The sequence below is a fragment of the Stegodyphus dumicola genome, chromosome 6 (genome assembly GCF_044657685.1).
Source record: "Stegodyphus dumicola isolate Sdum_Otavi_A_Nest chromosome 6, ASM4465768v1".
Taxonomy (NCBI): Eukaryota; Metazoa; Arthropoda; class Arachnida; order Araneae; family Eresidae; genus Stegodyphus; species Stegodyphus dumicola.
This window is the reverse complement of record NC_140773.1, coordinates 147,201,601-147,218,421: the sequence shown is the minus strand read 5'-3', so window position 1 is coordinate 147,218,421 and position 16,821 is coordinate 147,201,601. Positions and strand designations below refer to the sequence as shown.

At 28.8% G+C, this 16,821-nt stretch overlaps 2 protein-coding genes across 2 annotated transcripts in view; both read right to left on the bottom strand.

The window, feature by feature from the left end:
* LOC118202387 (cell adhesion molecule Dscam1-like) overlaps positions 1 to 3,006 on the bottom strand; it is a 71,393-nt gene extending 68,387 nt beyond the window's left edge. Inside the window, exon 1 of the mRNA XM_085819697.1 lies at positions 2,745 to 3,006. Coding sequence (XP_085675823.1) covers positions 2,745 to 2,835 — 91 coding nt within the window. The 5' untranslated portion in view covers positions 2,836 to 3,006. The remainder of the gene's footprint in view (positions 1 to 2,744) is intronic.
* A 7,365-nt stretch (positions 3,007 to 10,371) lies between these two features.
* On the bottom strand, positions 10,372 to 15,498 carry LOC118202390 (cell adhesion molecule Dscam2-like). The gene is made up of 4 exons (XM_035374567.2): positions 15,250 to 15,498; positions 14,396 to 14,677; positions 13,413 to 13,529; positions 10,372 to 10,559 (listed from the first exon to the last, which is right to left on the bottom strand). Exons 1-4 carry the CDS (start codon positions 15,335 to 15,337, stop codon positions 10,372 to 10,374), a joined length of 675 nt encoding a protein of 224 aa, XP_035230458.2. The 5' UTR covers positions 15,338 to 15,498.
* Between the last annotated feature and the right edge of the window lie 1,323 nt (positions 15,499 to 16,821).

Below are 16,821 nucleotides of genomic sequence, written 5' to 3'. Positions count from 1 at the left end.
GCGTTTACTACTAAATTGTAGTCACATTTCCTGGTGTTCGGAGACGTTTCGGAATGTTTTTTGACTTGTTCAAAACAGATCCCGTCTGACGCCAATTTCAGACTAATAGCTGCCTGGCACTTTGAGACCATTAAACATATGTGCAAACAACTGACCACATTGTTTACACGACTTAAAATGCAACTTTCCACAACGAACACCCTGTTCTGCACTGTATCATCTTCACCTTTGCACTGCTCAATTCACATTGACACAGTCCACATTAAGCTCTGAACTAGTCTGGATATCATGATGTGTGTGCATGTGATGTGCGCGTCACGTTGTATGGTTATATGCATACATTCACGTCCAATCGCATCCACTCGTTCGGGCTACTTTTGTATACTTTCCTTTGATATGTTTCTTTATAACTTGGAATTCTGTTTTCCGGGCCGCTTTTATTTGATTCACCCTATATAATGTTGTTTGAAATTTAACATTTAAAATAGAAAAAAAAAAGTGAGACATCATGTTTATCTGTTCTCCTTAATTTAGAAAATGTTGAAAATAGTACATCTACAGTGTAGTGGAATTTTAAGTTATATAAAAGAAAGCTCACATAAAGGATAAAAAAATTTCTGCGCAAATTAAAATTATTTTTAATAAATTGAATGTGAGGGAGAACTTTTTACATGAGACCAATGAAAAAATTAATAACTTTCAGACTAACTGAATTATACAAATGAGAAAGACAGAGACAGAATATGTGAAAAACTCTGTAATCCAAGAAAGATTACGCATAAAAATATCAAAGACAAATATTTCAATCAAAGAAATCACAAATTAAAGTGGTATTTCAACTGAAATTACTCTTCTGCTCGCTAATATGAAGAGTGGTTCGTTAGTTGACATATCATGACAAAGCATGTGAGCGCTGTCTGTCCGATGTAGAAGATTCATGAAGGACGATTGTAGTCATAGAGGATTCATGCCTTATAAGTGTTTAATGGTCTCTAGGGATGGCTTATAAGTGTTTAATGTTCGAATTAAACGTAGTACAAGCACAAAAATCTATTCAATCAAGTTCGCTCAAGATGAAGATGACACGAGAGAAACTATCGGTGTTCATCATTCGTACCACTAAGCCACTAATGGGCTTCTGTGAATAATGTCTATTAATAAATAAGGGCATGTCTTTAAAACTACATATACGTGTTTCGATAGATTGGCTGACGTTTCCAGGGAGTTCAGTTAGTTGAAATAATAATACAATAGAATCTTTTTTTTCCTGAAGAAATTTGCTTGGCGATATACAAAACAGAAAAATGACAAGGAATTTCAGAACTGAAAACTTCAATTTGAAAATCAGATTTAAATCTAAAATCTAGTAAATGAAAACCAGTTGAGTTTTATTGCAGTATTCAATATTTAATTTGACAAAAAATCCCTTACTGAGACAAAAGGCAAAACGTAACATTATGAATTTCTCGAACTCCCTAGCTGTAATAAAAGACATTTTATTGAAAAATTGAATACTTTTATTTGAATTTCTTTATGGAACATTTACATTATTTCGGTTAAAATTATGTGGAATAGAGTTTTAATTAATACGCAATTAAAAACGTTTTATGATAAACCACTGAAATTTTGTAATATGCGTTTTAATTTTTTATTATAAAAACGCATTACATATGGTAAATTTCAGCTATTTTTGATAAAAGTAATTCCCTGATATATAATACATAAATGCAAAACAAAAAGAAATTACTCATTACTTAATATATGATTAAATACATAATATAAAAAATTAACTGGAGAGCTAGAGTCGTTTAATATTTCATTGCGAAATTAGCACTCGATTGCTCATTTTGCTATCTTTTAAAATAGAAAACTATGAAATACCTGTAATTACATCTGAAATTACTGGCAACAATGGTATGTAATGTACAGAACAATGTTAATTTACTAAAATTTACTAAAAAATATACCCCGAAAAAAGCTGTGTCTTAACAACAGCTTATACTTTTACATTTACCAAAATACAGCTATTCGTCATTAAATACATACGCACGCATCTTCGCATCATTAAGGATAAATCTTGTTAAATTATTCCAGTTTTGGATGTTCACTGTTCACGATAGCGCAAATTTTACCTATTAATTGATTTATTTTCTTTTCTGTTAGATGTATAATTGATATTTATTATACAGAATTAAATAGCAGCTCCAGTAAAATTTTATTTAGTCGATATTTATTCCGCTGCATATATACGATATATCTTAAATAACACTATTTTAAATTTATTAATCAAAGCAAATGAAAAAGGGTAGCATTTCACGTATACAGGTACCTATGGTGTTCCTGAACTGTCTATTGATAATTACGAGGTTTACTATTCCCAAATATTTCGATATATTAATTAATGAGTATATTTAATACATATTATTAAAACTTGGGTAACATACTTAACGACTGCAAAACTTCCCCTTTTTTATGCAACAAAATATTCGTTATTTATTATTTATAAATATAGTGTCAAGAGGATATTAACAACGATTTATACTATTAAGAACTGTAGAAATATACATAGAATAGCATAAAAATGTGCTAATATATTGCACAATTACGTAAGTATATAGTTACGTAAAATATCTAACATTAACCATTTAGAAATTACACTTATTAAAACTTAATAATACGTATAAAAAGGTTAGAGCATTTTACATATCATTTTTAAAACAAAATTTTTGAAAATAAACACTTACCATTGCCTTCAGCAAAATATGGAGTAACTGTCGCAGAAAATGTTATCAAAATCTTGAATACAGCATTCGTAAATCTTCGGGTTGGTTTCATAATGCGAAACTGAGGGTCAGATAGGGAAGAATTATCACTGAAGTATACCCAGCTATTGATAATACATAATTCTGTAATACGATACACATGAAAACAAGTATGTAATCACGCAAAGGATCTTACAGGGTATGCTGCATAAATGGCGATGCACTACAATGTTTCACACAAAGTGTCGAACAGCCGATTAATCCGCGTACAACTAGCGCCACATTTAGGCCAAAATAAGAAGTATTTTTTGTATAAAAAGTTTTTTTTGACAAAGATAAAGTTCTTAAGAACTATCTAATGCTGATAATTCAACACAAAACATAAATCTGATTTCATAACGCATAGCAAACACAAGTGAACTTCTTAAATGTATCACACTTAAGATAAGTTAATCACACGAACAAATACCGCATTTCGAATAAGTATTATACAATGAATTTATCACACTGGGAAAAATTGCTAAGTTTTGTGTAAAGTGAAGGTAATGTATGTAATACAATAAACACACAAAAATTATGTATTTTTAACTATTCTTGTTACTGAACAGAATATTTTTAGCATATATTAAAAATACTTGATTTCAATATTTATGTACTGGATAAATAACGTATTATATACATAAGAAATTAAAATCATTTTATTATAATATTAATTGAGGTTCATTAATATGAAAGCTTTATAATAAATTTCACTATTGACTATTAGGTATCAGACAACAACAAGCTCACCAATTACAGTTAAGGAAACTTTTTTATTTAATTCATTTCCCACTCCATTTCTGGCATAACATATATAAGTTCCACCGTCTTCACTCTGGACGTCTGATATGATAAAATCTCCTTTTCCTTGTATTTCATGTCGACTGTATAATTTTAAGCTACTTTCCTGTCCATCTAAAAAAGAACATATTTTATTACATATTTACTATAAAAGGAATTTCGTATTTGCCACATATATTAAATGTTTTGTGGAGAGAATAACTTCTTATTGATTTTTATACAAATATTACATAATTCACAAATAAAAATTTCAATTTAAGTTGTAGAGTCATTAGGTTATTTTGAAGCAGAAGACGTGAAAAATCTACAATGCCTACCCAAGTCGAAGTCGAATCGCGGACCTCTCGAATTCGCGTCGAGTATGCTTCCAATTAAATCACAAAAGCATGTGGAAAGGAGGGAGAAAATACCTTATAAAATAAATCTTAAAACATCAGAAAAGGCAAGTAAATTACATTACCAACTGTAAAAGAGTAACAACGAAATACTTGTAACTAAAGAGAAAGAAATTAAATGTCGCTATATCACACATATGTGACAAAAATCATACAATAGTTTATCATCAGAAAACAAAAACATAAAAAATAAGATCATGCTATCTATAAAATGCGAATACAGGTTCGATAGTTTTATATTCACCGCTTTATAGATCGAAGTATGCATGCATATATACAGAAGAAAGCATTTACAGAAGTCGTACACTATCACTAGTTATGTTGCTAGTCGTAAGATCCTTAAATTTTAAACCACAAGCAAGTACTGTCTTTTTACTGAAGCCATTCACTTCGCCTCTCAGTAATCAAACTCCTTTATGCAACCACCCAAATAACATGTAACTCAACTTATCACATTTCTCTTCCGAGATGTATTTTATTGCTTATAACAAAACCATTTATTTTTTAATTTCTGTTCACTAAATAGCAGTCTAAAAGATTGAGATAATACCCTAAGGTGAATTCTCTTACCCCACTCTCTTTCCACACGCAATCTAGTGAGTTTTCTAAGCAGCAGCAATTCTTAGAGAAGGACTGTGTTTTAATAAATGGCATCTAGCTTTCTTTCTCAAAGTATTGAGTATTCTTGGAATTGCCGAGTTTCAGGATTTCGAATTGTTTTCTCTTCTTTGGCTTAAATATTGCTACTTAAATCAATTTAAAAATATGAATATGAGTTGCACCATGGTAAAGTTTAATCACGGTTTCAGAATTTTTTATTTCTAATTCTGTATGTAAATCGATTTTTTTCTCACGTTTTTGATGAAATAGAAGGTACAATATAAAGAACTTTAAGATAAAATATAAAGATCAAGTTGTAAGGATTTTAAATTTTACTAATGTTAATTTTATTTTAAAACTTTACTGTCCCCTCTTATTTTCCACTTCCGGCGAAAATAAACGGGGTTAATTTTAGTTATGCAAATTGAGCTTGCAAACTGTTAAGTATTTAAATTGTGGTTTTTAGCCAAGAAGGAGTTAGAGAGAGAGACTTCTTGCCACCTTACTTCACGCGCGCTTTTCAGTCAGTTGCTATCCGCTTTTAAGGCCAGAAGTTTACTCCTCTTGATACTGAAAATGCTTTAATTTAGTTTTCCCGCATTCTGGGTACTATATACGTAAAGGTTAAAAGGTCAATCTTAGCCTTACTAGTCCGTAACGTATTTGAGTTTAAGCTCTTATTTAAATTTAGTTAGTTTGTAGTTCTTATCTTTACGCTTCAGACCATACGTACTGGTCTTTGTATCCCGAAGTGCGGGAGCAGCTGTAAACTGTGAAGAATAAATGGTAGTTAAACCTTTCTCACTTGTGTTGTATCTTCTATACCTTTAGGAACATAGTTTTGAGTAAAGTCCCTGTTCTTACTCAGGACTCTAGGTATGTCTGCAAAGGCAATCAGAAGAAACATTAGTCCTGATAATGTGAGTAAATAAACTATACCTTTCTTCTGCTACATTAAATTCGGATTCAATGGAAGATCAATTGAATTTTTAACTTTGCTTTAAAACTCAGATGCTTGGTATATCATATATTTAATTAAATCTGAGAGTGAAGTACCATCGAGGCTTCAACATACATGTTCGGAGTTTTAATACGCAATCATGCACATTTTTATCACAGAGAAAATCTTACTATAAAATAAATATTTTTCTAATATTTGAACCTTCTTTACTAAGAATTAATAAACGAGAAGCAAAAGGGTTAGTTTATTTTCGAATGATTTCAGTGTTGTATTTATTTACTAATGCAATGTTAAAATCATTTACTTCTTTATTTCTCTTCTTTCGACAGCAAAACTGAGAAAGTTGCAACCCGTTTTTGAAATTATCTGTTTATATCAACTTTAAGCTTTGATATTTAGATATATAAAACTATGAAAGACGAATATGGAGGACAGATATTCAATTTCGTGCGCAAGAAAATTATTCGATTTATATAAAATATGCTTGAATTGCAATGAAAAGTAAACTTAAGTTAATCTGTAAGCTCTCAATGCATGAATTTAACATTAGAAAAATGTTTACAATTTTTTCTGTTGCCATGCATCGCATTATGGTTCTTTGTTTGTTTTTCTAAAGAGAAAACGAAATTGCGATTGCATTACCTAACGATGACAAAATACGCGAGAGATACTAGCTTAAGAGATTGAACTACTTTATGGTAGCATTTCTGAATGAAATCAGTTAACGTTTGCTTCACGCATGTAAAAACAGCAAAATTGGATGCATCCAGTCCACTTATTCCCTCCCCTCCCCCAACAAGGAAACCTCAAAGAACCACTAGTGTTATACTAAGTTGCGTATAAAGGAAGACGAAGAAGATTTCTATACTTAATTGTACCCAAATAATGATATAAATGTTTTAATTAAGTATTGTAATCAAATGTTTATGAAATTACCATGAATTTAATTTACCTGATAATCTGGTCCATTGTATAACAGGGGGTGGAAAACCACGTGCACTGCAAAAAAATGTAACCTTTTCACCAAGTCTGACTTCTCGGTCAATAGGTTCAACAATCCATTGAACCGGTGCTGAAATAAATATGAATTTATTATAAATTCTGCTATAAAGAATTTATTTAACAAGTTACAAAATATATTTATCAGGAAGAACTATTTTAAGAAATTTTTTATCCCTCCTTAAAGAGTCAGAATCAATATATGTTATCAATTACTACTCCTGATATAAGTAAAAGATATTACGGAATTATTTTCGGAGATCTTTAGTCTACCGACACTGATCTTTTTCTATAGCTGAGAAAAGTTTGTAAATAAATACTTATTATGGTGAGCAGAATCTGTCCTAAGACATAATAATATTTATTTTAATCCTATAATTGTAGCCTTTTTCATAAAAACATTTTAACTTTAATTCTGAAAAGATTTCCATTTTATTTCAAGCTCTTTCACATTTTAAATCTAGATTAATAAAGGATGTAGGAATTATGTTATAATTAATTTATTATATATATTTTACTTAAAACTCATGAGGCATTGATACATTGAAAAATTCATTTTAAAGCATTTATTCCACTTTCACTACTTACATCTTAGAGTATTTAATATTTCTGAAAGCCAAAGTAAGAACTGTACTTTATATTAATTATTTATGCACATAGGAAAGGATAGGTTTCGTAGATAAACCAATTACGCATCAAAAAATAATGTACTGTTCTTTAAATGTACACCTACCGTCAGGAAAGAGTATTGGTGTATGCCAATATTTTTACCTCATCAATTTTTGTTGCTGTCTTCTATTTAAAGTATACAAAGGTCAACTAATTTTATTAAATGGCTCTAAAATTCAAATAATATATCAAACTGGAAAAGCAGAGTTCCAGCTATTCTTGTATTGGATGATGTCTACAGAAATTGACATTTCGATTACTATAAAACCTACTGTATGGGAATTACTTGTTCCTTTCTTATTATTCGGAATTCTTTTTTTTTATTAGGTATTGAGTGAAGATGTATACTTTGAACATTATGTTACATAAATTCGAAGACTATAAGAAATATTTTTCAACTTTGTTACGTCTAAAGATCTTTTCTCAGATTACAAATATGTTGCAAGTGACTGCTTTTATTTAACTTAGTAATGCAATATAAATACTTGATTGTTTATGTTCGAGGCTTACGAATATACTATAGTTATACAAGCTAGATACAACTCAATGATAAGAATTATAAAATATTCAGTAGGAAAATTTCGCTTTTAGATTTTTATAGACTTTATATTTGTTAGACTTTATTTGCATTTTCAAGCCCTTTATTGTAGCGAAATATCCTTGAATTCTATGCTATCTCTATAGGCCAAATTTTCTACTCTCATATTTGCAACTAGTGATTAATAATTATTCTACAACTATCATTATTAGAATATTGACAGAAACGTATATATCCCCGCTAAACTGGTAAACAGATAATAAATAACAAGGAAAACATATACACTTATAAAAATTTTATAATTATTAAACTGTTTATTCGTATAGTAGAAGAAAGTTTTGGGGAAAAACTTAGAATATTTATATCCTAAAAACGTAATCTTATACCAGAATAGTAGAAAAAACGAAGTAATCTTATACTTAAAAATATAATATTGAATTTCTCGTGTCTGTATGTTTAAGTAATAACTAGTGCAATATTTCTTCAGATAGTCAAAAATAATTAGAAAAAAATTCAGTATTTCATGATTATCATGCAAATATAAGTTTTACTTCTTCCCGGTTTGGAAGTTTCCATTTTACGATTTAAAATTACAGTTTTAGTTTAGCTATATCTCATTAATATATAACATATTTTCTAAAAGCAACCATTGAGGAACTTGTGAGTTTTTAAAAATTTGACATAAACATTAAATTTTCTGTTCAGAATATAGAATGCAGAAATAATTGGATATTAACGAAGTTAAAAATTCTAATTAGAATTTCATTTTCTATTTTTGTGATGATGATATTGAAAGGCCCTGATACTCGCCTTATATATAATAGCAAAATATACTCTAGCAGTCCGAGAATACTTTTTAAGATTAAAAAAAGATGGCTCAAAATTTCTCAGTCACCTGTATGTCACCTGAAATTCAAAATGAGTTCATTGTAATTTTACACTGATTTCCATTTTCTCTAAATGAGAGTGTGTATTAGGATTTTAAACCATATTCTCATATTTTATGATCAACCTGAATATTTTTCGTTGACTGTGTGGGTTCTTGTCAAACATTTACTATGTTTAAATAAGAATAGTTGGCAGTTATATATGTTTATAAACAAATGTCTAGAAGAATTTTTAAAATATGTATTAATATTTCACATTTTATTATATATTTGCAATTTTTAATTACCTTACTTGAAGACAATATTAGTACTTTTACAATGAGAATTATAATTTTTTATCACACCGCATGCATTCAATATAACAACTAATGTGTACATGAATGAAAAGCATACTTTCATACTAACTAAGAAGAAAATTTTTCTAGTCAGAAATTATCATATTCCTCCAATCCAGGTTTTAGAATTTACGAGTATTTCAGTTGAATGGGAGTTTATTCTTGATTATATGCCCTTAAAATTAAAAATATTTTTCAGCTTTGTTTCTGTTAAAAGCAAAAAGATAATTCATTTACTTACCTTCAACTAATAAGAGAGCTGTGTAATTTAGTACGGTGTTTGCATTTTCAGCCACACAAGTATAATTTCCTGAATCTTGAGAAGAAACTGCTTTTATTTTTAACAGGGAGAAATCTGCGTGTTTGGCTATTTCAACTCTATTTTGTTTCATGACTGGAACACCATTTTTATACCATTTGAAAGTGAAAGACTTGTCTTCAGTTGTCACAGCACAAATGACTTTGGTTGATTCTCCTTCACGAATTTTTGGAGGAAAAATGAATGGTTGAATTTTATCTGCATTACCTAAAATATAATATTATAAAACACATTACAAAATGTCCTGTTTTACACTAAAATCACTAAAATATTCACTAACTTTAGTTTTAAGAGGATTAGATTATCTATTAATAATTAAAGCATATTGAAAACTTACATTGCATAAAAGTTCTAAAATTTTTGATACAAAAGTCTTGTTAGATTCTAAAGAAAAATATGCTTAGTGTAATTAACATTTCCCTGAGGTAAAATTTATATTGTACTAAGAAATCATTTTAGGATATAGAGAAACCTCAGTCCACAGAAATACAGAAAGTCCAGAAAAATATTTAAATATTTAATATAAATACAAAATACATGTAAAATATTACTTACCAGCAGTGTTCTGAGTTAATGAACCGTATATCATAAAAGGTATGATGAACGGCCATGAAAGCAGTTTCATGTGAAGTCCATTCATTTTCGATGCATGCAAGCATCACGGCATGCAGTTTCGTATTTTTTACTGACACGTTACTTTTCAAGCATAAAACACTAGTATGGAACAGAAATAAGAAACAGAATATTATTTTGAGGTTAACATTCAGTACAGACTCTGCACGTTTAAGCACTCAGCTTACAATGGCGATTATGAAAACTTGATTTGAAGCAATACTGTACAACTAGCGCCACATACAGGAATAAAAAGGAAATGTTCTTTCAAAAATAATCATGTAAATGCAATACAAGTATGTTTGATTAAGAAATGCATGATGAAAATATACTAGATAAAAGCAAAAACAAATTTATGTTAACATATGAACACTTGAATAAAATATTTTCAAGAAACAAATCTTATGGTGTAAGTAAGAGAAAAATAAAAACACATGTGGGTATGAATTGCTTATTATTTAATTACTCTACCATGAACTACAATTTGAAAAACGCTCTTCAGTGGAGCTCCAACACCATTATTTGCTTCACAAATATATTTTCCATCGTGAACTTTAAGTACAGGTTGCAGGATTAGCGATCCAACTGAATAAGAATTTCTAGTTGTTTTTTCCTCATTCAATAAGTCCTTTGCATTTTCATCTAAAAAATATAGGTAATATAATAATAAAAATCTAAAATTTACACGAATACAAAGAAATGCAGTTTCAGAGCAAAGTAAATGTGATGCAATAATACTGACGTCCAGATATGTTGCTTATTATGGACTACTATAAAATCTGACGTTCACATCTTGATAGAGAAAGGAAAACTTCTAACTTCAGTTAACTGTTATTAATTTTATCTTAAAAATTATCATAGAAATTTTCAGCTGTTTGAGTTTACTGAGTTTTCGTTTGAGGGCTTAATTCAACTGCCAGCAAAAAAAATTCAGTTTATTTTTTAATTTGATACTGTGTTTTGAATCAGCATTCTCTTAAAAGAAAGGGTTTCAATTTCTATTTTTGAATATGTATAGAATGTTGTAAAATCTGCAATAAATACACAGATAAAAAGTCTGTAAAAATTTCCGCAAATTACTTAGTATTAGTTTACCTAATAGTATCAATTAATGTAGACGAAAATAATCGGATACTATAAATTCAAAACATTACACTACGAGCTGCATATAATTTAATTTTGTGTATTTTAGTTCTGTTTTAAATTTTAAAATAGGATTTGCACTTTACGCGCTTACTGTTCCTTTTAAGCATGAAAATTACCTATCAGTGTTGAAATGTTATTCCATTTCTGATTCTAAACAAAGATTCCATACTTGTGAACACGGTTTTAAAAGTTTGGTTAAAAATGTAAACGCTTAGACTGTTATTTCAAGGATCACGTGCAAAAATAAAATACTAATATTTCAAGGTATTTCAAAATTTTGAGAATATTTAAATTTAGAAAAATTTAAAAATATATTTAGATAATTCTAGATTTATTTGAAGTTTTGTTCTTTAAAATAATAGTATTCTTGCAACGTGTTACAGCATAAATATTTCTAAATAGAAGCTGTAAAGCCTTATTTATCAATATTTCAGTTCATAGGACTTTTTTCGAATTCCTTATAAATTAAATGGATAAAAATAATACTACCGGATAAACTTGATATCAATACTAAATGCCATAGAGCATTTTTTTAAATAAGAGTATGCAAGAGAAGAGCCGAAATCGCAATATTTCTGTAACGGCCTTTTGGTATACAACTGCATTTACTAATTAAATTTAAATTGACTGTGGTCATGATAGGTGGCGTGCTGTCACCTGTAGGGTAGTCAAGGCTCTTGCCAACGACAGGCGCAATCTCGCTCTTCTTGCCATGATGAATTTTGTGGGCCTTTTTTGATGTTATTGTCAGACTAGTGAGATAAGTCACAACAACAAAAAATTGGATAAATTGATTTAAATATTTAAAATTCATATTGTTACATCCCTAATTACATATTACATTTATTGGCCTAGAAGTTTAGGCCTCATGATTTATTGTTTTTTCTAAGTCACGAAAATCAGGAAAAATAATTTAAAAAATACTTCTAGAATTTTATAAACTTCCATCTCTTTGTTAGATGTCTTTACTGCTGTTTATGTATTGCTACATGTAGCCGAATCCACGTATCTGTATTTCAGGCTGCTCACATAACAATATAATATAAATTCTTTATCGAAATTCTTTTACCGTATCACAAGATAAGAAGATGCAAATATTCTGAGATGAATAATAAAGAAATATTATTTAAAATTATTTAAAATTCATAACAAAATTTTTCAAAAATATTCCGCAAGCTTCCAGTTTAGAAGAATTCATATTGAAACAGCAATTTTATAAATTCATATTTCTGGCTAGGCAGCTACAACATCGCCTAAAATAGTTAGGTTCGAACGTTATATTTTTATTTTGTTGATCGCTAATTATTTAGTATTTTAATATTTCAACACTAGATTTGCAATCATTCTTATACAACATAAAAGTTATTGATAATTCATAAATTTCTAGAGATTTTTGCAGAATTCTTATGATTTCTGTTATCCGTATACTTTTGGTATGGACTTTCGGTACTCTGGTAAAGGTAAAACCAGACTTAAACATACGTCTTACGTCTACTTAAACAGAAATCAAGCATTACTTCAACTCTTTTTAAAAAACAAGTAAAACAAACTCTGAAAATAAAAGAATGAAGGTACGGATCTATCCATTCCGCTATTAGAATATCCTACTATTAATAGAAAGGGTATACTAAGTTGATGAAAATAATCTATCAAAAGTCTTCTGTAAATGTGGTAAAATGTTTACATCTAGTCACGAGCACTGCAAGATCTTTGATATATTATTTTGTATGAGTAGTCAGAACATAAGTATTCATCTTTTAGCATTAGCAAGAGCAGCCATCATTCGAACGATTAATGAAAGAATTTAGGAAAATATTAAAAAGAAAAGCATGAAAAGTCCTTTTTCATATTAAAATGCAATTTGTAGCATTACATCGTAATTTTAGTTTCTTAACATCTGCAAGTTTTATGTGTTTACATATTTTATACGGTCTAGCAAAACGGAATTTTTTCAAAACACATTTTGGAAATTTAGTTTTAACTGTATCTAAATGTGACAGGGTATATGGTCTCATCACAATAAGATCAGTTTCGCCAAACAAAATTAACGGAGTCTGACTAAAGACTGTAGGTATCACAGTTGATCATGATTAAAACTCTTGACTGCAGAGAGGAGGACTAAGCTTTTATTTCACAAAGTGAGCTTGCGATTTTCACATATGATGCATTAGTTCGGTCAGTCTAGCAGTTTAAACTATTACATTTATTTGATTTTCCCTTCCTATATTATATGCTTTTCAAATATTAATTTCAAATATTAAATAATTCATTTGCGTTACCCTGAATTTGAAACAAACTGAAAAAAAGTGATAGAAACTGCTATCTGTCGAATGAAATAACAGAAATTACCTTCTCTTCTAATTGATATAGTGGGAGCTGGATATCCGCTAGCTGAACATGTTATATTAATTCTTTGCCCTTCTATAACTTCTGAATTTTCTGCTTCGGTTATCCATTGAGGTGGCGCTAAAAATATTATTAAATTACTAACAGACAAAGTAATCTAAATTCACATTGTCTTTTAACCATGTAGTTTATACAGAAAGTGAACACACATATTTTTGAAGTATATTTATATAATATGAAACTAATCATTCTAAACTTTTATAAATACGTGAAAATAAAATTTTCAAAATTTAAACCGTATTGAAAACTCAGCTTACTTCAGTCAATATTTTATATGAAGTAGCTTGTAAACGGAATTTTGATTAATTCCTACTTTCATAATTTAATATCTTAGTAACAACATATAGGTGCGATTGTTGTTCAAAGAAGATTTCAAAAATTAAATAATTCTTCTAGCATTTGAAATCAGAAATATTTACAATAATGAAAACGATTAAAATAATTCGGTTAATTTAGGTTAAAAGTTAAAGAGAAAAAGTATAATATCAAATAAGTAAGAAACAAGGAAAAGGTTTTATATATCTATGTATTAAAATAAGGCTTAAAAAGGTAAAATAAGAATATCGTTCATATATATTTCTTTAGTAAACGTTTTAAGTGATGATATGCAAAATATTTTTAGGAATATGTCGTTTAATTAAGCATTTGTATAACAGGCAGTAATTAAATTAAATTAATTAATTGTAGTTTGTAAATACACATTAAAATACCGGATCTTTTATGTTATGCTTATGAAGACTATTCCGAATATATAAAACAAGCCATATACGTAGTTATTTATTTTAAGAAACCTGATTATGTTATAGCTATTTAAGCATCTATTTCATAACATATTTCTTTTTCTGTTAGTAAAACAATACGTAAAATTTAGAAACAAAAGTCAAATGCATCTAAATGAACTAATAAAGTTAAAAAATTAATATTACCTCGTACGAAGAGAAATGCGGAATAGTTGTCGTGACTAGCAGAACTCTTGGCAACACAGGTATAGTTACCAATTGAAGTTTCTTCCACTGAGTTAATTACAAGTGTTGAAAAAATATCGCTAGAGTCAATATTTACATTCCCGTAGCTTTTTAAGGGGTGGTTATCTTTATACCATTCGTAAGAAACAGTTGACTCTCCTCTCATAATCATACATATAACACTGGCTTTATCTCCCAGCTGTACATTTTGAGGAAATTGGAAAGGTTGTATCCTTGGTACTTCTAGACAGAAAAAAAAAAAACTGAGAAAGATTTTATAAACGATTAATCATTTATAAATTGATACTAAAATATTATTTATATATATGTATGAATACCTAAATTGCTGAGCTTCTTTTTTGTTTGAGAATTTATTGCTGTACACTTAGAAGCATTTAATGCTAAATAAATGGGCTAGAATTTTTATAGATGTTTTGAGCTTACAAAGTAAAGTTGAGCATTACATTTTTATACATAACTTTAAAAAATTAAATATAAGAAGGTTACCTTTATTTTTTTATATTTATAACGACTTTTACTGAATATACCACAATAATTTCTATGCCACACACGTCTTTAAGCATTTTACGGGAGTTTTCTGAGGGTCTTTTATACAGGAAACTTTTGAAGTAATCTTCTTAAACATTATTAAGCAAATATTTGCATGGACTATATGTTATTAATGCTCAGACTGAGAACAAAATTCCTTCTTATTGTGCAAGAAATACTGTAACACTGTAAGTTGCATAAATTATGTAGCATAAATCTTTCCAACTAAAAAAAAATCACACAGAAATTTTAAATTTTGAACTTACCTGAAGATAATGCTGAACCAAAGCGAAACGTTAGCAGCAAAGTTGAAACAATCTCAAAGGTATAAAACTGCCGAAAAAGATTATTCATATTTTATGTTTACTGAACAACCGGCAATATACAGAGTAACAATCAATTAATATTATTCATATTAATCAAAACAGGAGCAATAATATGGTGCACTTATGCCTTCTGAAACCGCTACAGAACTCTGAAATAAATAACAGTTATACTTTTAAGAGCAACTTTTGTGTGTTGATCATCATTGCTATGATGGCGTTTTAAGAATAGTTTTATACGCGAACAACTAGCGCCACACAATGGAGAAAAAATGAGTGAAATCACACATGTAGAAATCTTGATATACTTTAAATAAACGTAAATTAGATAGCTGCCTAAGATACTCTTATACATTATAATATTAAATGTTAAATTTACATTTCCAATTTAAATAAGTTACTTGGATGGTATGACCCAAGCACAATAACTAGTACGCACAAAACTATGTGTATAAATTAATAAGTAGGTGTTAAGCTTTCATTTCTTCCATGTTTCGGGCATAAATTTAAGAATATATTCTGGAAGATAATAAGCATTAGAAAAGGTGTATCTACTACTTGTGGTTCGCATATACTATATTAGTATAGAACATTTAATGACGTTCATACAACATAGGATTCAAATGCCAAAATATTATTCTGTCATTTCAGGTATGTCACAGTACAGAATGATAGTTTAAAAAGTTCATATACGTCAAATTATATTTAAAAAATATAATTCGGTTTTTTGACTTTTCCAGAATGTTTAATTTTCTCATTCTTTGAAATGTTTTGTATATGAAAACACTAATGCAGAACAACCATAACGAAAACGTATCATAAAAATTATCCAAAGTTTGGCCCAAGGTTTTCAAAATTAAATGCCTTCCTCAAGCGCATTACCAAAAAGGTTCATACATATATAGCATTTAAAATATAAAAATGTTTCATTTTTGAAGGCATAATTAAAAATAAATTAATTGTTTTTAAGGTAATAATATATTTGAAATTCAGTACAGCATGAAAACAAAAATACAATTTTCAATGCATTAGGCCACCAAGCGATGCTCCAAACTTCGCTCAACATCAGAACAAATAGTCAACGTTTTTCATTTTACGGCATTAAAAACAAAAATATATTTTATGCATTTCGACAGAAAAAGTAGGATAATTAATCACTGGCAAATTTGCTAGTAGTTTGATGTAACGTAAAGAGTTTTTATGCTTAAAACTTTTTATTCTTCTTAATGCGAGCTTAATAATCGAAAATATCGTCCATCTTTGAAATATGATATTATGTTAGTTCTTCAAAGAAATTGCAGACAATTTTTAACAATGAAAGTTGTTTATTCTACATATAGATGATATGTAAAAAAATTAGCCAATCTTTCCTCAATAGGAAATATTCATTCATACATGCGCTTGACATTTAGCGGGACCACTCCCAAACCATAGATCCACATTTTGTGTTTTATATACATGCATTTTCTTTGTTATTTTGCGACACCTACGTTAATAGAGACAGGTGCACCAAGT

Bases quoted from the DNA above. Each gene is read 5' to 3' on its own strand.
- LOC118202390 (XM_035374567.2), bottom strand. From the start codon at position 15,337: ATGAATAATCTTTTTCGGCAGTTTTATACCTTTGAGATTGTTTCAACT. The intron at 14,678-15,249 runs GTAAGTTCAAAA...TTTTCTGTCTAG, and splicing joins TGGTTCAGCATTATCTTCAG to AAGTACCAAGGATACAACCT. The intron at 10,560-13,412 runs GTAATTTCTGTT...TATATTTTTTAG, and splicing joins TATATCAATTAGAAGAGAAG to ATGAAAATGCAAAGGACTTA.